Raw genomic sequence first — 21643 nt, 5'->3', positions numbered from 1 at the left:
CGCCCCTTTCCTGGTACATACACGTCACTGGGTCTGGCACCGCCCCCGCACCTCAAGTCCCGCCCCACCACTAGGTCCCGGCCCCTTTCTCCACATCCCGCCAATACAATAACCCCGCCCCTGCCGTTTCCTTCCCATCACACCGGCTCGATCGTCGCCCACCGCCCCTGCTCCGCCTGCCTGTCCCTGCCCATTCCAGCCCCTCGCCTCGCCCTTTGGCCTGCTCACAGCAGGCACTGCTTCTCCCCTCCCCACCCCACCCCACAATGCCCCGGTTTCCGTCATGTGACACTAAAGTAGCACGCGACTTGCCGGGAAGGGGCGCTGCGCTGTGGGCCAATCAGACCGCGGAACGCCACAGCCTATCCGAGCGCTGAACATGCGTGTTTCGGCCATTGGCTGACCGCATAGCCGTGTCCAATGGGCGCACTAGGCGGGAGGGCAGTGAGGGGTCATAACGGTTGCGGTGACCCTGGTCTGGTGCAGCTGTCGTGTGCGTTCCGGGGTTTCGGTCCTGTCCGAGCCTGGGTAGGTGTGCCTCATGTGTCCGTTATCAGTATAAAGGAGCAGTGTCCATTCGGTCACGCCTTACATGTTTCTGAGACCCATTGTCCTGCTTTCCCCCTGTCACACTTTAATCCCCTTACTAATACCAGAGCCTGTCTGTCTCTGTCTCAGGTACATTCGGTACCTTGGCCTGCTCCGCCTTTTCAGGCAATGAGTTCCACACATTAACCACCCTCTTGCTGAAGAAATCTGTTCTCGTTTCAGTTCTAAAGGTTTGCCCTTTCACGCCGAGGTTGTGCCCTCCACTCCTAGCCTCCCCCCACTGTGTGCAAACATCTTCTCCAAGTCCTCTCAGTATTCTGTACGTTTGGGTCAGTTTTGCCATGACTGATCCTGCAAAACTCCATCAAGTATATAATGTGGGGGGTTCCACGGGTGGACAAGGTCAGAAATCACATGACACAAGCAGTTTTATTTGAAAATACAAGCTCCTCATCCAGGTGTTTGGGAGAAAGGTAGCAACTGGCACAGTTTATAAGTAAAAGATTAAAGGGTCACAACTGATGAAGTGTTAAACAAACCTAAGATGCTGCTTTACGTTGATTAAAACCTCTAGTTCTCTTGGCAATGACTTGAAAGAAATTCATCAGTTAACACCTTCTAACTGATTAATGATTTGTGTGCATCTCCTCTCATTAACACCTGAAAAATGAGTGAGGCTGTGGAAGTTTGTTTTCAAATAAACCTGTTGAATTATAACCTGGTGTTCTGTGTTTTTCTGACTTTTGTATATCATGTATAGACCCAGAGTCCTCATTTAGCCCTGCTATGGCAAGCTCTTCATCTGCAGGATCAATCTGGTAAACCTCCTTTGAACCCTCTTCATGATCAGCACATTGTTTCTTAGAAATGGGGCCCAGAAATGCTCACAATATTGGATTACATAATTTCAGAGATTTACCCTGGAGCATTGGAAGCTGAGGGGGACCTTATAGAGGTTTATAAAATAATGATGGGCATGGATAGGATAGATAGTCACGGTCTTTTCTTTGGGGTGTCAGTCTAAGGTGAGAGGTAGAAGATTTAAAAGGGACCTAATGGGCAACTCTTGCATGCAGAAAGTGGTGGGTGTATGGAATGAACTGCCGGAGGAAATGGTGGAGGCTGGTACAATTACAACATTTAAAAGGCATCTAAGGTGGGTAAACAAATAGAGGTTTAGAGGGATCTGGGCCAAATGATGGCAAATGGGATAAGATTAATTTAGGATATCTAGTTGGCGTGGACAATCTGGATGGAAGGATCTGTTTCCATGCTGGACATCTCTATTGCTCTATTTACAGCCCTTAGCCAGATTCCAGATCACTCTCAGGAGTAGCAGCATTTTGTGCAGCAAGTTGCTGCCTTCTGGATTGCCTTGCCTTAAAGACAGGAAACAGTCTCATTAGTAAGTTTTAGATAAAAGTTGATAAATACTTGAAAAAGGTGCAAGATTCAAGTGCTCTGGGTAAAGAGCAGTGGGAGTGCAGGCAAATGAGGTCAGCTTCACCAAGAGTAATCTGTTGGGATGGGTTGACAGGTTTTTCAACTGAATAGTGAAGCTATTCATGTGGAAAGTCTGCATGGTGAAGGGGACTCATGCCTGGCCACCAGGTCTTTGGCCCATGGCAAACTACTTAACAAGAAGGACTGTGAAGTTGAACAATTAATTTCTTTACTTTTCTGCCTTGTATATTTTACCTTTCTTGTGTTTAAGATGGTGCCCAAGATTGGTGATACTATACAACACTTTTCACTGTATTTTGTAACAAAATACATGTGATGATAAATACATCAATTCCAATAAACTAATTTGGAAATCCATCCTCATTTCTGTGAGACTCCTGTCCTCTTTCAGCTATTATCAATCATTGTCTAAAATAATGGAAAATGAGTTGTATTTGATGCACCTTTTATGTTTTCCTGAGTTCTTGCAATAGTTTGACTATCCCTGATTGAAACCATCTTTTAGATTAGCGAGAAACATAAAGCATACTGTTGGTGCAGCATTTCAAAGAAAAGAGAATGGTTTACTTGCAACTATTCTTGCAGATTTTGAGCTTTTGCATAATTTTGAAACCTGTTGAATTGGATTTCTGGCTATTTTCCAGACAGGTAAAACAGAATGTGAGACGTGTCTTTAGTGTGATTTCAACAACAGTGATGGAAATTTCAGTGAGTTCCAGTATGTCAAGCACTCCAGTCCGTGCTGGAGCTAATGCAGTCCCCAGAGGACATGTCATTGTGAATGAGAAATGGAGAGGCTCAGAGCTCGCTCAAGGTTTTCAGGGTAAGTTGGAACAAGATGAATCTTGTTCAACTTCTTCTCGTCTCAAAGTTCCCTGGAGTACCAGAATCTATAGGATGTTCTTATAGAGGTTCATAAAATCAGGAGGGGCATGGACAGAGTGAATAGACAAGGTCATTTTTCCAGGGTAAATAAGTTCAAAACCAGAGGGCATAGGTTTAAGGTGAGAGAGGAAAGATTTAAAAGGGACCTGAGGGGTATCTTTACACAGAGGGTCGTGCATGTATGGATTTAGCCGCAAGACCAAGTGGTGGAGGCTGGTACAATTACAACATTTAAAAGGTGTCTTGATGGGTATATGAATAGGAAGGGTCTAGGCCCGAAACATCAGCTTTTGTGTTCCTAAGAAGCTGCTTGGCCTGCTGTGTTCATCCAGCTCCACACTTTGGTATCTCTTGATGGGTTTATGAATAGGAATGGTTTAGAGGGTTATGGGCCAAATGCTGGCAAATGGAACTAGGTCAGATTGGAATGTCCGGTCAGCGTGAACGAGTTGGACCAAAGGGTCTTTACGTTCTGTATGATGCTATGACTAGAAATTCTTTAGTCCAGTTTCTGGTTTCCTTTCATTTTATGAGATGTGGATATCACTGACCAGCTGAACAATTTTTCCCATCCCTGATTGTCCTTGAACCTACAGGCTTGCTGGACCATTGCAGAGGACAGTGGAGGGTTTACCATGTTCTCTGTGGTCTGTAGTCACAGTTAGACCAGACCAGGTAATGTTGGCAGACTTATTTCCCTAAAACGAATTATTGGTGTGGAGAGATGCTTATTACAGTGGTTTTATGAGATCAGCTTTCAAATACAGATGTATTGATTTAACTAATATTTCACCGGCTGCCACAGTGGAATTTGAACCTATGACCCCTGAGCTTTAGCCTGGATTTTTTTTCTTTATTCATGGGATGAGGGTGTCACAGGCCAGGTAGCATTTATTGCCCATCCCTAATTGCCCAGAGGGCAGTTAAGAGTCAACCACATTGCTTTGGATTTGGAGTCACATGTTGTCAGACCAGGTAAGGATGGCAGCTTCCTTCTCTAAAGGATCTTTGGATTGCTAGTCCGGTGACATTACAAGTATGCCACAATATCACCTAATGATCTGTCACCATACAGCTACACTCCTTGCAAACCTCATAAATAACCACTGATGTGAATAGGACTGTAATGTTGGATCTTATTCTGATCTCTGGGAATTTCCTGTGTCGCTCGCATCACCTCTTGTTCCCTGCCTTATTGCTCTGTCCAGCTGTTTGAGGATGCCTCATTGTTGGACTCTGACCTGTCCACCTGTAGTAAATCTATCTCTAATCTTGATTTTGCTCTCCATCACAGCACTCCTAATCTAGAGGTCCTTAACAATGTCTGGTTTCAACGTTTTTCCTTATCCAGATGCTATTTCCTTTTCAGTGAGAGTATTAGTTTGGTGTGCCATCCAGCTCTACCTCTCCACAGACCCTCTGGACCCCTCAGACCACTTTATGCTGTCAGATGAGTTGACATCAAGCTCTGAGTCAACATTTCCACAACAAATAATGAGATGAAACTATCAATTCAATCCTTGACATATATGCCACTGTCTTTCCTTTCTTCTCAAGATAAAACAATACCGTGTAATATCTTACAAGCGAAGTACTGTGGATGTTGGAGCTTGAAATAAAAACAGAAAATGCTGAGGAAAGTATGGAAGCATATGTGGAGAGAGAGACTCAAAACATTAATTCAGCTTATGTTTTGAGCTATGGCTTGGAACTCCACTCAGACATAGAACAAAGAACAGTACAACGCAGTATAGGCCCTTCCGCCCGTGATGTTGTGCTGACCTATTACCACCTTTAAGATCAAATTACCCTGCATACCCTACATTTTACTATCCTCTATGTGCCTATCCAAGTGTCGCTTAATTGCCTCTAATTTATCTGACTCCTGTACCACAGCTGGCAGTGCATTCCAGGCACCCACCACTCTCTGTGCAAAGAACCTACCTCTGACATCTTCCCTATACCTTCCTCCAGTCACCTTAAAGTTATGCCCCCCTCATAATAGTCATTTCTGCCCTGTGAAAAAGCCGCTGGCTGTCCACTCTATCTGTGCGTCCCACATCTTGTACACCTCTGTCAGCTCACCTCTCATCCTTCTTTGCTGCAAAGAAAGAAGCCCTAGCGCACTCAACCCTTCCTCATAAGACCTGCCCTCCAGTCCAGACAACATCCTGGTAAATCTCCTCTGCACCCTCTCTAAAGCTTCGACATCTTTCCTATAATGAGGCGACCAGAACTGAACACAATAATCCAAGTGTGGTCTAACCAGTGTTTTATGAACTACAGCATAACGTCACAGCTCTTAAACTCAATTCCCTTGCCAATGAAAGCCAACACACCATACGCCTTCTTAAAAACCCTTCCAACTTGGGTAGCAATTTTGAGGGATCTACGGATGTGGACCCTGAGATCCCTCTGTTCCTCCACACTGCTGAGAATCCTGCCATTAACCCTGTATTCTGCATTCAAATGTGACCTTCCAGAATGAATCACTTCACTCTTTTCTGGGTTGAATTCCATCTGCCACCTCTTTGCCCAGCTCTGCATCCTGTCAGTGTCCCATTGCAACCTACGACAGCCCTCCACGTTATCCACAATTCCTCCAACCTTCGTGTCATCAGCAAACTTACTAACCCACCCTTCCACTTCTTCATCCAAGTCATTTATAAAGATTACAAAGGGCAGGGGTCTCAGGACAGATTCCTGCAGAACGCCACTGGTCACCGAGCCCCAGGCTGAATACTTTCCATCTACTACCACCTTCTGTCTTCTATTGGAGAATACTTTCCATCTACTACCACCTTCTGTCTTCTATTGAGCAGCCAATTCTGTGTCCAGACAGCCAAATTTCCCTGAATCCCATGTCTCCTTACTTTCTGATTGAGCCTACCATGTGGAACCTTATCAAATGCCTTGCTAAAATCCATATACACCACATCCACTGCTTTGCGTTCATCCATGTGCTTTGTCACATCCTTAAAGAATTCAATAAGGTTCGTGACGCATGACCTGCCCCTCTCAAAGCCATGCTGACTATTTCTAATCAAACTGTGCTTTTCCAAATAATCATGAATACTATGTCTCAGAATCCTCTCCAAAAATTTGCCCACCACAGAAGTAAGACTGACTGGTCTGTAATTCCTGGGATTATCCCCGTTCCCTTTCTTGAACGAAGGCATAACATTTGCCACCCTCCAATCATCTGGTACTACTCCAGTGGACAGTGAGGCCGCACAGATCATTGCCAAAGGCGCAGCAATCTCTTCCCTCGCTTCCCCCCAAAAAAAGCCTTGGGTATATCCCATCTGGCCCAGGGGACTTATCTATCCTCATGATTTTCCAAAATTTCTGGCACACCCTCTTTCCTAACATCAACCTGTTCAAGCATATCTGCCTGTTTCATGCTGTCCTTACAAATGTCAAGGTCCTTCTCCCTGGTGAATACTGAAGCAAAGTATTCATTAAGAACCTCCCCTACCTCCTCTGACTCCGCTCACAAGTCTCCTCCACAATCCCTGATCGTCTCTACTCTCACTCTGGCCCTCCTCTTGTTCCTCACATAAGTATAGAACGCCTTGGTATTTTCCTTAATCCTACCTGCCAATGCTTTTTCATACCCCCCCCAGCTCTCCAAAGTCCATTCTTGAGTTCCTTCCTGGCTACCTTGTAGCCCTCTAAAGCCCTATCCAATCCGTGCTTCCTCAACCTAATAGTCTCTGTTGCAGTTACCTATTTCACCAGCACAGGATAGTGATCTGTATTAAAGGCTTTATATGAAGGACTGTAATAAAAGCAAAATACAACTGATGCTGAAAATCTGAATGAAAAAAAGACAAAAATGCTGGAAAATCTCAGCAGGTCTGGCAGCATATTTGCAGAGAGAAAAAGAATTAATGTTTCAAGTCCAGTATGACTTTTCAGGATCGAAGATATAGGGCCAGCGGTGGCCGGGTTCTGGACTTATTTTAGCCTCTCGGTGGTGCTGTGGTGTCTGGGTTTCTTTCTCACAGTTGTCAGGCAACAGACTCTCAAACTGCAGCCGTTCCTTCTGAACTCCTTGTGAATGTTTCTAAATAATATGAATGCTTACTGTCTGTTGCAATATTTTCAAGCTGAGGACACAGGGTGCTTGAAACCAGAACCCAAACTTGTACCTTTTTCTTTCTGTGTTTGGCTTTTTCACTGGAGCCTCCAGTCCAGACCAGTGCTGTTTTATTTGGAGTTCCATGTGTGGGAAAACATGGACTAAACAGGGAGGATGAAGGAAAGGTATTCCTGATAACTAGGGAGTCCAAAACCGGGGATCCCAGTCAAAGGGTAGGATTGAGAAGAAGAGAAATTTCTTCACCCAGAGAGTGGTGAGCCTGTGGAATTCTTTGCCGCAGAAAGCAGTCGAGGCCAAAATATTGTATGATTTAAAGCAGAAGTTAGGGATAGCACTTTGGGCAAAGGGGAGCATAGGATATGGAGGAAAAGCAGGAACAGGCTAGAGGGGAGGCACTGGCCTAGTGGTATTATCGCTGGACTGTTAACCCAGAGACCCGGGTAATGTTCTGGGGACCTGAGTTTGTAGCCTACCATGACAGATGACGGAATTTGAACTCAATAAATATCTGGAATTAAGAGCCTAATGATGACCGTGAGCCGATTGTCAGGGGAAAGTCCATCTGTCACTAATGTCCTTTCGGGAAGGAAACTGCCATCCTTACCTGGCCTGGCCTACGTGTAACTCCAGACCCACAGCAATGTGGTTTATTCCTAACTGCCCTCTGGGCATTTAGGGATGGGCAACAAATGCTGGCCTAGCCAGTGACGCCATGAATTTTTAAAAAAATGAGTTGGATAAACAGCCATGATCATAATGGTGGAGTGAGCTCGAAGGGCCACATGGGTTAGTCCTGCTCCCATGTTTCCATAGAACAGTACATCTCAGTACATGCCCTTTGGCTAACCCAAGGTCTATCTAACCTCCACCCCTACCTTATACTATCATCCATTTGCCGATCTAATAACTGCTTAAATGCCCCTAATGAGGCCGACTCCACTACCCTCTCCAGCAATGCATTCCATGCCCCGACCATTCTCTGAGTAAAGAACCTACCTCTGATGTCTCTCCTGTATCTACCTCCATTTACCTTTAAACTATGCCCCCTCATGATAGCTACCTCCACCCTAGGAAAAAGTCTCTGGCTGTCCACTGTGTCTCTACCTCTGATCATTTTGTACACCTCTATCAAGTCACCTCTCATCCTTTGTCATTCTATAGAGAAAAGCCCTAGGTCTTTCAGCCTTTTCTCGTGAGACCTTCCCTCCATTCCAGGCAACAGCGTGGTACGTCTCCTCTGCACCTTTCCCAACTCTTCCACATCTTTCCTGTAATGAGGCAACCAGAACTGGACACAATACTCCAGATGCGGCCAAACCAGGGTTTTGTATAGCTGGAGCATAACATCATGGTTCTTAAACTCAAACCCTCTATTAATGAAAGCTAACACACCATATGCCTTCTTAACAACTCTATCCACCTGGGTGGATAGAACTGTGGACATGAACCCTGAGATCCCTCTGCCCCTCCACACTGCCAAGAATCTTTCTGTTAATCCTGTGTTCTGCTTTCAAGTTTGTCCTTCCAAAATGAATCACCTCACACTTTTCAGGGTTAAACTCCATCTGCCACTTTTCAGCCCACCTCTGCAGCCTATCAATGTCCCTTTGTAACCTAGAACAGCCCTCCGTACTATCCACAACTCAACCCACCTTCGTATTGTCCGCGAACTTACTGTTCTACTCTTCCACTCCTACGTCCAAGTCATTTACATAATCACAAATAGAAGAGGCCCCAGAACAGATCCTTGTGGTACACCACTCGTAACCGAGCACCATGTCGAATATTTTCCATCCACTACCACCCTTTGTCTTCTAAGGGTCAGCCAATTCTGAATCCAATCTGCCACATTTCCCCCGATCCCATGCTTCCTCACTTTCTGCATGAGCCTTCCATGGGGAACATAGTCAAACGTCTTACTTAAATCCATGTGTACCACATCCACCACTCTACCTTCATCCTCATATTTGGTCACCTCTTCTTCAAAGAGTTCAGTAAGGTTTGTGAGACAGGACCTACCCCTCTCAAATCCATGCTTATGTTATATGTTATATTCTGTGTGAAGTGTTTATCTGTAGTGTACATGCTGTCGCAGTTTGGAACAGAAGCCTATGCTGTGCTGAATTCTGCAGTTTCTGGAATTAGGGTGGCCTTGTCACTTCCACTATAAGATATTAAAACTGCAGCTGCTTATTTAACAACCCAGTACAGCCATAATAGGTCAAATGGCCTCCTGTGCTGTAACACTCCTGTGATGCTGTGAACCCTGACCAACATCTGTGAAAACAAGAGTACATGTACTAGGGACAATGGCACATAAGTGGGAGGAATTTGTTTTGTAACATATTGTACATAAAATATGAGCAAAATACAATGTAATAGAAGCAGCTGGGTTTTCATTGAGATAGTAAAAACTGCCCGATGCTGGAGTCTGAAATAACACAATATGGAGTTGGAGGAGCACAGCAGGCCAGACAGCATCAGAGGAGCAGGAAAGCTGACATTTCGGGTCTGAACTCTTCTTCTGAAATCTTCAGGTTTTCTTTATTGTTTTGTCCTCACCCCTGGAGTTAGCCCCTGTCCAGTGACTGGACGCTTTCGTGGGAAGCCTGTGATTATTGTCTCTCAGAAACACAACAGTAACAGAATAATACAATGCTGGTTTCACCCATTCACTGCATCCTTTAACTACCTATGGCTGTGAACAGTGCCCCTCTCACTGACTGAGAAACACATGGTTTTTTTGGCTGCAGTTGTTGCCTCGAGGCAATCTGAGTGAACCATGTAACACACAGTGCTGGAAGTACACCCACATGCCTGTCTGAGTTAGGATAGCAGGTTTCTGAGGCAAATGTTGTTCCTCTTTTCAAGAAAGGGAATTTACAGACCAGTCAGTCTTACGTCTGTGGTCAGCAAGGTTTTGGAAAGAATTCTGAGGGATAGGATTTATGACTATTTGGAAAAGCAGAGCGTGATTAAAGGGAGTCAGCATGGCTTTGTGGTGGGCAGGTCATGCCTCACAAATCTTATTGATTTCTTTGAGGAGGTCACGAGACAGGTTGACAAGGGTCGAGCAGTGGATATGGGGTACATGGACTTCAGCAAGGTAATTTGATAAGGTTCCCGATGGCAGGCTCATACATAAAGTCAGGAGGTATGGGATACAGGGTGATTTGGCTGTCTGGATTCAGAATTGGTTGGCTGACAGGAGGCAGAGAGTGGTTGTAGATGGTAAGTATTCTGCCTGGAGGTCAGTGCTGAGTGGTGTCCTGCAGGGCTCTGTTCTTGGGCCTCTGCTCTTTGTAGTTTTTATAAATGTCTTGGATGAGGAGGTTGAGGGGTGGGTTAGTATGTTTGCTGATGACACAAAGGTTGGAGGTGCCGTTGATAGTATCGAGGGCTATTGCAGGCTTCAGCGAGACGTTGACATTATGCAGAGCTGGGCTGAGAAATGGCAGATAGAGTTCAACCTGGATAAATGTGAAGTGATGTATTTTGGAAGGTCGAACTTAAATGCTGAATATAGGATTAAAGGCAGGATTCTCGGCAGTGTGGAGGAACAGCGGGATCTTGGTGTTCAAGTGCATAGCTCCCTCAAAGTTGCCACCCAAGTGGATAAGGTTGTTAAGAAAGCATATGGTGTTTTGGCTTTCATTAACAGGGGGATTGAGTTTAAGAGCCACGAGGTTTTGCTGCAGCTCTACAAAACCCTGGTGAGACCACACTTGGAATATTGTGTCCAGTTCTGATTGCCCTATTATAGGAAAGATTTGGAGGCTTTGAAGAGGGTGCAAAGTAGGTTTACCAGGATGCAGCCTGGACTGGAGGGCTTGTCTTACGAGGACAGGTTGACTGAGCTCAGACTTTTCTCTCTGGAGAGAAGGAGGAAGAGAGGTGACCTGATCGAGGTGTACAAGGTAATGAGAGGCATGGATAGAGTCGATAGCCAGAGACTTTTCCCCAGGGCAGGATTGACTGCCACGAGGGGTCATAGCTTTAAGGTGTTAGGACGAAGGTATAGAGGAGACGTCAGAGGGAGGTTCTACCCAGAGAGTTGTGAGCGCATGGAATAGTTTGTCAGCGGTAGTTGGGGAAGCAGAGTCATTAGTGACATTTAAGCGACTGCTGGACATGCACACGGACAGCAGTGAATTGAGAGGAATGTAGGTTAGGTTATTTTATTTTTGGATTAGGATTATTCCATGGCACAACATCGTGGGCCGAAGGGCCTGTACTGTGCTGTACTTTTCTATGTTCTGAGAACAAGGTGAACAGTTCACTTATGCTGTTAGGCTGCAATGATTATATTCTCACGTAATATTAAACGTTTTAATAATTTTAATCGGTTTTAATTAGTGGAATTTTCACTGGTGTCTTTTAATTTGTAAGTCTAGACAGTACTATCTCATACCTTATGTGGTTAAATATGGTGGATGCCCAAAGAGATTTGTTCTGAGAAAGGATCAATTGATATGAAACATTAATTTTGATTTCTCTCAAAAGATGCTGTCAGACCTGCTGAGCATACCAGCAATATCTTGTTTTTGTTCCCAAAGATATTTGGGGTTTAGGCAGTCAGATATTTGAAATGTCACAAACGTGTACAGAAAGCTAATAGAATACTGCTTTTGATAGCTGAAGGATTATAGTGTAGAGATGTTGAAGTTGTGTTGCACTTGTACAAAACCGTCTGGAGTACTGTGAGCAGATCTGAGCATCCTAGGAAGGCTGTGAGATAACAAGGTGTAGAGCTGGATGAACACAGCAGGCCAAGCAGCATATTAGGAGCAGAAAAGTTGATGTTTTGGGCCTAGACCCTTTATCAGAAAGGAAGGCTGTATTGGCTTTGAAGAGTGTTCAACATAAGTTTACAAAAATGATACCTGCACTTCAGGGGTTAAGTTATGAGGAGAGATTATACAAATTAAGTCTGTTTTCTCTATAATTTAGAAGGATAAGGAATGATTTAGTCTAAGTTTTCAAGATATTAACAAGTGAGAGTTGTTCAAGAATGTGATGACAAGAATTCAGGGGCATTTTGTTCCTGTTAGGGTGAAGGGTAAGACCGGTCAGAGTAGGGAACAATGGATAAATAAAGATATATTGAGGTTCTAGTCAAGAATAAAAGATTGTTTTTTTAGGTGTAGACAAATTGGTTCAATTCAATCTCTTAATTGATACAAAGTGTAGATTAGATTAGATTAGAGTCTGTACAGTGTAGGGGCAATGTAAAGAGAGAAATCAGGAAAGCAAAGAGGGGATATGAGATTGTCTGTTAATGCTATGTTAAAGATAATTCAAAGAAATCCTACAAAGACATCAACAGCAAGCGGGTAACTAGAGAGAGGGTTGGGCCTCTTAATGCTCAAGGAGGTCGTCTTTGTGTTGTACCTCAGGAGATGGGAGAGATACTAAATGAATATTAAACATCAGTTTTTACTGTGAAGAGAGAAATGGAGTCTAGAGAATGCAGAGAAGTAAACTTTGATGTTTTAAAAACAATTCGCATTTCAGAAGAGGAAGTTCAAGAGATCTTAAAAGACTATATAGGTGGATAAGTCTCCGGCATCTGATCTAATGTATCCCAGAATGTTGTGGGAGGTAGGGGAGGAAATTACGAGGCCCTTTGCAGAAATATTTGCATAATCTATAATGGATGGGTGGCTGGAGGGTGGCTAATGTTGCACCCTTGTTTAAGAAGGGTCGTAAAGAGAAATCGGAGAACTATAGACTTGCGAGTCTGACTTTGGTTGTGGGTAAATTGTTGGAGGTGATTGTAAAATCAGCGTGGTTTTGTACGAGGAAAATCATGTCTCACAAAGTTGATTGAGTTTTTTAAGGAAGTTACCAAAAATGTTGATGATGGCAGAGCAGTAGACATTGTTTATTTGGATTTTAGTAAAGCCTTTGACAAGGGTCCACGTGGTAGAGTAATTGGTAAAGTTAGGTCACATGGGACTCAGGCTGAGCTTGCCATATGGATGCATAGTTGGGCTAACGGCAGGAGACAGAGTAATGGTGGAGGATGGCTTTTTGGACTGGAGGCCTGTGACCAGTGGTGTTCCACAGGGATCGGGTCTTGTTTGTTTGTTGTTCATATAAATGATTTGGATGAGAATATAGAAGGCATAGTTAGTAAGTTTACAGGTGACACCAAAATTGGTGTCACAGTACGCACTGAAGAAAGTTTTCTAAGGTTACAAGGGGATCTTGATCAAATGGATTAATGGGCTGAAAATGGCAGATGGAAGTCCGTCTGGATAAATCCGAGGTATTGCATTTTGGTATTAAAAAACAAGGAAAGGGCGACAATTTAATGGTGGTGCCTTGGGTAGTGTTGTAGAACAGAGGGACTTAGGGGTGCAGGTACATAATTCTTTAAAGTTTGCATCACATATAGACAGGATGGTTATAAAGGCATTTGGCACGCTTGCCTTCATTGCTCAGTTCTTTGAGTATAGGAGTTAGGACATGATGTTGAGGTTGCTCAGAACATTGAGGCCTGTTTTGGAATACTCTGTTCAGTTCTGGTCACCCAGATATAGGAGAGATATTGTCAAGCTGGACAGGATTCAGAAGAGATTTACCAGGAGGTTGCCTAGTCTGGAAGGTTAAAGTTATAAGGAAAGGCTGGGATCTTTTTCCACTGGAACGTAGGAGGCTGAGAGGTGACCTGATTGAAAATTATGAAATAATGTGAGGCATTGATAGAATTGATGATAGTTGTCTTTTCCCTAAAATAGGAAATTTCAAGACTAGGGGGCACATTTTTAAGGTGAGAGAGAGATTTTAAAACAACATGATGCAAATTTTTTACATAGAGGGTGGCTGCTGTGTGGAACTAACTTCCTGATGAAGTGGTGGATGTGGGTACAATTACAACATTTAAAAGACATTTGGATGGATATATAAATAGGAATGATTTGGAGGGATATTGGCCAGGAGCAGGCAGATGGGATTAGATTAGTTTGGGATTATGTTAGGCATGGACTGGTTGTACCAAAGGGTCAATTTCCGTGTTGTACGACTCTATGACAGGGTAGGTAAACTATTCCACAGTTTGGGGATTCTAAAACTAGGGTATATCATTAGAGATTTAGGGCCAGAGCATTCAGGAGAGAGCTTAGGAGGCACTTTGACCCACAAAGGGTGATAGATGTTTGGAACTCTTCCACAAAAAAAGCAGTGGATACTGGACCAGTTGTTAATTTTATATCTGAGATTTTTTTAAGCAGGAATATTAAGGGATGTGGACTGGGAAATGGAGGTAGACCACAGATCAGTCATGATATCATTGAATTTTGGAACAGACTAGAGACTGAATTGCCTGCTCCTGTTTGTATTGTTCCTAGTCTGTCTCTTCTAAACATACAATAAACCACAAAAGATAATTGATTGTCTCCAGATTCTGATCAGCCACCCTCTGGATTTACTTTCTTTGTAGGTCAGATTACAGTTATTTTTGAGGATGGTTTGGGTCTGGTTGATTTTCACATCTCCAAGCACCTGTGTGTTTTGTATGTTTCTGAGGCAGACCTTGTGGCAGGAAATGCATACAAAAGGAAGCTTGTCCGATTTCGAAATGTAAGTATGTATGCTTAGTGAAACAGATCAGGTTCAATTTAACTTATGTTCCAAATTTCTCAAAACTGTTGCTTTAAAAAAAATATTTAAAACATTACTTTCAAGTAGACATGGGTCAATGAAGAAAATCTATCTGTTCCTTCTGATGCCTGTTATCCTTGAATACCATATAGCAACCGGGCGATGGTAAGCCTACACTCACACCCTGTGGATAAAAGTTTAGAGCCAGATATTATGCAAGATGGACGCACTTGTTACTTCAAACTCCCTTCAAAACAACAGCAGAAATTCAGAGAGAGCACCATTATACTTAGCTAATGGGCACCTGATGTGTCCCAGCACTCCAACAGTTTCTGATACCAATATCGTACCAGGCCTAGCAAACTGACCAGGCATTTCCAACAGCTCCATGCTGTACATGTGCAAAGCCACCTATGTCAGAGATAGCAGGAACTGCACATGCTGGAGAATCTGAGATAACAAGGTGCAGAACTGGATGAACACAGCCGGCCAAGCAGCATCAGAGGAGCAGGAAGGCTGATGTTTCGGGCCTAGACCCTTCTTCAGAAATCTCCCTTTCTGAGAAGTGTCTAGGCCCTGCTGTTTGTCATTTTTATAAATGACTTGGACGCAGGCATAGGTGGATGAGTTAGTAAGTTTGCAGATGACACTAAAGTCGGTGGAGTGGTGGACAGTGTGGAAGAATGTTGCAGGTTGCAGGGAGACTTGGATAAACTGCAGAATTGGGCTGAAAGGTGGCAAATGGAGTTCAGTGTGGATAAATGTGAGGTGATTCACTTTGGGAGGAATAATAGGAAGGCAGAATACCGGATCAATGGAAATATTCTCGGTAGTGTAGATGTGCAGAGGGATCTTGGTGTCCATGTACGTAGATCCCTGAAAGTTGCCACTCAGGTTGATAGTGCTGTTAAGAAAGCTTACGGTGTTTTAGGTTTTATTGGTAGAGGGATTGAGATCCGGAGCTGTGATGTCATGCTGCAACTGTACAAAACGCTAGTGCGGCCTCATTTGGAATATTGCATACAGTTCTGGTCGCCCCATTACAGGAAGGATGTGGAAGCATTGGAAAAGACGCAGAGGAGATTTACCAGGATGTTGCCTGGTCTGGAGCGCAGGCCCTATGAAGAAAGGCTGAGGGACTTGGGTCTGTTCTCATTGGAGAGAAGAAGGCAAAGAGGGAATTTAATAGATACATACAAGATGATCAGAGGATTAGATAGGGTGGACAGTGAGAGTCTTTTTCCGAGGATGATGACTTCAGCTAGTACAAGGGGGCATAGCTACAAATTGAGGGGTGATAGATTTAAGACAGATGCCAGAGGCAGGTTCTTTACTCAGGAAGTGGTAAGGGCGTGGAACGCCCTGCCTGCCAATGTAGTTAACTCAGCCACATGAGGGCATTTAAACAGTTCTTGGATAAGCATATGGATAATGAATGGATAGTGTAGGGGGAGGGGCTTAGATTAGTTCACAGGTCGCTGCAACATTGAGGGCCGAAGGGCCTGTTCTGCGCTGTATTGTTCTATGTTCAATGGAACATCAGCCTTCCTGCTCCTCTGATGCTGCTTGGTCTGCTGTGTTCATCCAGCTCTACATCTATGTCAGTTCAGGTTGCAGTGGAAGAGTAAAAATTGACCACAACAAGCCTGCATTGAGAAGCAGGAATAATTCTCAATTGGGAACTCTGTGCTCCAGGGATTCACATCGACTTACATGTGAACACGAGGCCATTCAGCCCATCAGCATTATCCCATTTTCGAAATAGACCAGTGCTGAATATTTGATCTGAAACTTGCTGCCTCCCAGGATGTTAGAGGATGTGATAAATTATTTCAAAAGGAATCTCAGTGGGCACTTGATGGAAATGAACGTGTAAGGTTACGGTGATAGAATGGAGAGATGGCACTATCTGGATTGCTGTACAGAGAGCTAGCATTGACTCACAGGATTATACAGGACATTTGGCACAGAAACAGGCCATTCTGCCCAATCAGTAGAGGCTGTTGTTTATGCTCCATGCAAGGCTCCTCCCATCTTCTCCTCATCTAAATCTATGATTGATGGAGAAGTTTGACAGTATGGCTTGATCTGTGCAGGTATGACACGATGCAGAGCTTGATGCAAATAGACCCTAAAGAGCCCAGAGGAAATTGTCATCAGTCATTTTAATTCAAGAATTGCTGAATAAAAGACACATTTTGTGAAAGTTTTTTACCTTGCACTCATCAGAATATTTACAAAAGTGCAAATTAAAGAGGAAAGAAAATAGTTATGCGCATAAGAGAGTCCAGATTAGTTGGCAAGGTGGACTGTGAATAGTATTGGCAATGCATTCACCTGTCATAAATCTAAATGTTTGCCTTTACTGTGAATTGGCATTCATTCAAATTGTACTGATTGAGTGAAAGACGAAAGGTTTTTAAGAAAATGTCTGATTTCAGCAATCCTCCATGTCTGTACTACTGAATGACTGTTCTTAATTCACCGAAATCCTCCTGTGTCTGGGCCAATACTACTCCTTCAATCAACATCTGTAAAACTGATCATTTATCTTAATGTTGGTTGTGGGACTCGTACAGTCATAGAATATATAGCACAGAAGCAGACTCTTCAGTCCAACTTGTCCATGACAACCATATTCTACATAAATCTAGTCCCATTTACTACATTTGACCCATTTGTCTCTAAACCCTTCCTATTCATATACCCATCTAGATGACTTTTAAGTGTTGTAATCGTACCAGTCTGCACCACTTCCTGTGACAATTCATTCCATACAGGCACTACCCTCTGCATGAGAAAACTACCCCTTAAATCCCTTTTATATCTTTCTCCTCTCACCTTAAACCTATGCCGTCTAGTTTTGGACTCCCCCATCCTGGGGAAAAGACCTTGCCTATTTACCCTATCCATGCCCCTCATGATTTTATAAACCTCTAAAAGGTCACCCCCTCAGCCTCCGATGCTCCAGGTAAAATAGCCCCAGCCTAGTCAGCCTCTCCCTATAGTTTAAACCTTCCAACCCCGGCATCATTCTTGTAAATCTTTTCTGGACCCTTTCTAGTTTCACAACATCCTTCCTATAGCAGGGTGACCAGAATTGCACGCAGTATTCCAAAAGTGGCCAAACCAATGTCCTATAGAGCTACAATATGACCTCCCAACTCCTATACTCATTGCACTGACCAATAAACACAAGCGTACCAAACGCCGCCTTCACCATCCTGTCGACCTGTGACTCGACTTTCAAGGAACTGTGAACTTGCACACCAAGTCTCTTTGTTCAGCAACACTCCCCAGAACCTTACTATTGAGTGTATAAGCCCTGCCCCGATTTACCTTTCCAAAATACAGCACCTCACGTTTATCTAAATTAAACTCCATTTGCCACTCAATGGCCTATCTGACCAAGATCTCGTTGTACTGTGAGATAACCCTCTTCACCGTCCACTCTGCCACCTGGTCTAGAATGGATACTACATTCTCCTCCAGAACTTCCAATTCCCCAGTCCCCAACACCTCATCTTTACCATGGATGTCCAGTCCCTATACACTTTCATTCCCCACACAGATGCCCTAAAGGCCCTCCACTTCTTCCTGTCCCACAGGCTTGACCAGTAACCCCTCCACTGACACACTTGTCAGCTTAGCCAAACTTGTCCTCACCCTCTACAACTTCTCTTCAATTCCTCCACTTCCTACAGACAAAGGAGGCAGCCATGGGTATCCGCATGATCCCAAGCTGTGCCTGCCTCTTTGTAGGTTACGTGGAACAATCCCTCTTCCGTACCTACACTGGCCCTAAACCCCACCTCTTCCTCTGTTACATTGATGACTGTATCAGAGCGCCTCGTGCTCCCACGAGGAGCTCGAACAGTTTGTCCACTTCACCAACACCTTCATCCCAACCTTAAGTTCACCTGGATCATCTCTAATACCTCTCTCTCCAACCTGGTCGTCTCTGCTTCCGTCTCTGGCAACCACCTAGAAACTGATATCCATTTAGATTAGATTAAATACCCTACAGTGTGGAAGCAGGCCCTTCGGCCCAACAAGTCCACACCGCCTCTCGGAGCATCCTACCCAGACCTATCCTCCTATAACTCTCACACCCCTGAACACCACGGGCAATTTAGCATGGCCAATCCACCTAGCCTGCACATCTTTGACTGTGGGAGGAATCCGGAGCACCCGGAGGAAACCCACACGGGGAGAATGTGCAAACTCCCCACAGACAGTTGCTGAAGGCTGGAATTGAATCCGGGTCCCTGACGCTGTGAGGCTGCAGTGCTAGCCACTGAGCCACCCTGCTGCCCCAAATTTCAAGCCCACCGACTCCCACAGCTACCTAGTATACACCTCCTCCCACCCACCTTCGTGCAAAAATGCCATCCCCTATTCACAATTCCTTTGCCTCTCCCGCAAATGCTCCCAGGATGAGGCATTCCCCCCAACAACCTGTCCGTCCTCCCTACCTCCCCAACTACTCTGACCTTTACTGGCTCCATCCCCGCCTCTTGGACCTGTCTGTCTCCTCTCCACCTATCTGCTGCATTGTCTGTCTGCCTCCCCCTCTCTCCCTAGTTATTTCAGAAACCCCTTCCCTTCCCCCATTTCTGAAGAAGGGCTTAGACCCAAAACGTCAGCCTTTCTGATGCTGCTTGGCCTGCTGTGTTCATCCAGCTCTACACCTTGTTATCTCGGATTCTCTAGCATCTGCAGTTCCTACGATATCAGATGAAATTTTAGGTCAGACAATGCATGTTAGGTGTGAGGCCTTATTTAGAATCGGTTTGTGTTTTGGTTTGGATTCAGAGTGATTTTATTTCTAAAGTAGGAATTTATAAAAACCACATTGACTGATTGTCTATAAATCTACTTCACCAACACATTCCATCCCAACCTCAGTTCACCTGGACCATTTCTATTGCCTCTCCTTCCTTCCTGAACCCCTCTGTCTCCATCTCTGGCAGTCATCTAGAAACCGATATCCATTTCAAGCCCACCGACTCCCACACCTACCTAGAATACACCTCCTCCCACCCATCTTCCTGCAAAAATGCCATCCTCTATTCCAATTCCTTCGCCTCCGCTGCATCTGAGCCAGGATGAGGTATTCCACTCCCGTACATCTCAGATGTCCTCATTTTTCAAGGACCGCAACTCCTCCTCACCACCCCCCCTCCCATCCCCCACCCCGCCCAACCACCACCACCGTGGTCGAGAACGCCCACAACCGTGTCTCTCACATTTCCTATAACTCATCCCTCTCACCCCCCTCCCGGCAGTAACAACCAAAACAGAATGCCCCTAGTCCTCACGTACTACCCAACCAACCTCCAGATCCAACGCATCATCTTCCGACACTTTCCACCTTCTGCAATCCGACACCACCACCATAGACAATTTTCCTCCCCACCCTTGTCTGCTTTCCGGAGGGACTGCTCTCTCTGTGACTCCCTTGTCTAGTTCACACTCCCCTCCAGCCCCACCACCCCTGGCACTTTTCCCTGCAATCGCAGGAAGTGCTACACCTGCCCCAACCTCTCTTCTCACGCCCATCCCAGGCCCCAAGAAAACTTGCCACATCAAGCAGATGCTCACTTGCACATCTGCCAATGTGGTATACTGCATTGCGGTTCCCGTTGTGGCCTCCTCTACATCGGGGAAACCAAGCAGAGAGAGAGAGGGCGCGCGCGCGAGAGAGAGAGAGAGAGAGCGCGAGAGAGAGAGAGAGAGCGCGCGAGAGAGAGAGAGAGAGCGCGCGAGAGAGAGAGAGAGCACGCGAGAGAGAGAGAGTGCGCGAGAGAGAGAGCGCGCGAGAGAGAGAGCGCGCGAGAGAGAGAGAGCGAGCGCGCGAGAGAGAGAGAGAGGGCACGGAGAGAGAGAGAGAGGGCTCGGGCGAGAGAGAGAGAGGGCGCGGGCGAGAGAGAGAGAGAGGGCGCGGGCGAGAGAGAGAGAGAGAGGCGCGGCGAGAGAGAGAGAGAGAGCGCGCGCGAGAGAGAGAGAGCGCGCGCGAGAGAGAGAGAGAGCGCGCGAGAGAGAGAGAGGCGCGAGAGAGAGAGAGAGTGCGCGCGAGAGAGAAGAGAGAGGCGCTGCGCGAGAGAGAGAGAGCGCGAGAGAGAGAGGCGCGCGAGCGAGAAGAGAGAGCGCGCGAGAGAGAGCGCGACGAGAGAGAGAGAGCGCCGCGAGGAGAGAGAGAGAGAGCGCGCGAGAGAGAGAGACGCGCGCGAGAGAGAGACGAGAGCCGCGCGAGAAGAGAGAGAGCGAGCCGCGAGAGAGAGAGAGAGAGCCGCGAGAGAGAGAGAGAGCGCGCGAGAGAGAGAGGGAGAGAGCGCGCGCGAGAGAGAGAGAGAGAGAGCGCGCGAGAGAGAGAGAGGAGCGCGCGAGCGAGAGAGAGAGAGCGCGCGAGAGAGAGAGAGCGCGAGGCGAGAGAGAGAGAGCGCAGCGCGCGAGAGAGAGAGAGAGAGCGCGCGAGAGAGAGAGAGGCCGCGAGAGAGAGAGATGGCGCGGCGAGAGAGAGCGAGAGAGGCGGCGAGAGAGAGAGAGAGAGCGCGCGCGAGAGAGAGAGAGCGCGCGCGAGAGAGAGGAGAGCTGCGCGCGAGAGAGAGAGAGCGCCGCGAGAGAGAGAGAGAGCCGCGCGCGAGAGAGAGAGAGCCGTGAGAGAGAGAGAGCGCGCGAGAGAGAGAGAGAGCGCGCGAGAGAGAGGAGAGAGCCTGCGAGAGAAGAGAGAGAGCGCGCGCGAGAGAGAGAGAGCGCGCGCGAGAGAGAGAGGCCGCGCGAGAGAGAGAGAGAGCGCGCGAGAGAGAGAGCGAGCCGCGAGAGAGAGAGAGAGCGCGCGAGAGAGAGAGAGCGCGCGCGAGAGAGAGAGAGAGCGCGCAGCCGAGAGAAGAGAGAGAGAGAGCCCGCCGAGAGAGAGGAGAGAGCGCGCTGAGAGAGAGAGAGAGCGCGCGAGAGAGAGAGAGAGCGCGCGAGAGAAGAGAGCGCGCGAGATGAGGCGTCCGCGAGGAGAAGAGAGAGCGCGCCGCGATGAGA

At 46.0% G+C, this 21643-nt stretch overlaps 1 protein-coding gene across 4 annotated transcripts in view; it reads left to right on the top strand.

Annotated features, from left to right (window-relative positions):
* The window catches only part of kiaa0513 (KIAA0513 ortholog), a 141658-nt gene that overhangs the window by 112378 nt on the left and 7637 nt on the right, over window positions 1-21643 (top strand). The window contains exons 1-3 of one of the 4 annotated variants that reach the window (XM_048546323.1): window positions 418-528; window positions 2658-2836; window positions 14448-14587. In XM_048546323.1, coding sequence (XP_048402280.1) covers window positions 2710-2836; window positions 14448-14587 — 267 coding nt within the window. In that variant the 5' untranslated portion in view covers window positions 418-528; window positions 2658-2709. Of the gene's footprint in view, window positions 1-387; window positions 529-2657; window positions 2837-14447; window positions 14588-21643 lie in introns of those variants that run through there. The other 3 variants (XM_048546326.2, XM_048546324.2, XM_048546325.2) reach the window with 3 other exon arrangements.

This window comes from Stegostoma tigrinum, chromosome 16, assembly GCF_030684315.1.
Source record: "Stegostoma tigrinum isolate sSteTig4 chromosome 16, sSteTig4.hap1, whole genome shotgun sequence".
NCBI lineage: Eukaryota > Metazoa > Chordata > Chondrichthyes > Orectolobiformes > Stegostomatidae > Stegostoma > Stegostoma tigrinum.
The sequence above is the reverse complement of the archived record's forward strand: the minus strand, read 5'-3'. Positions and strand labels throughout refer to the sequence as shown.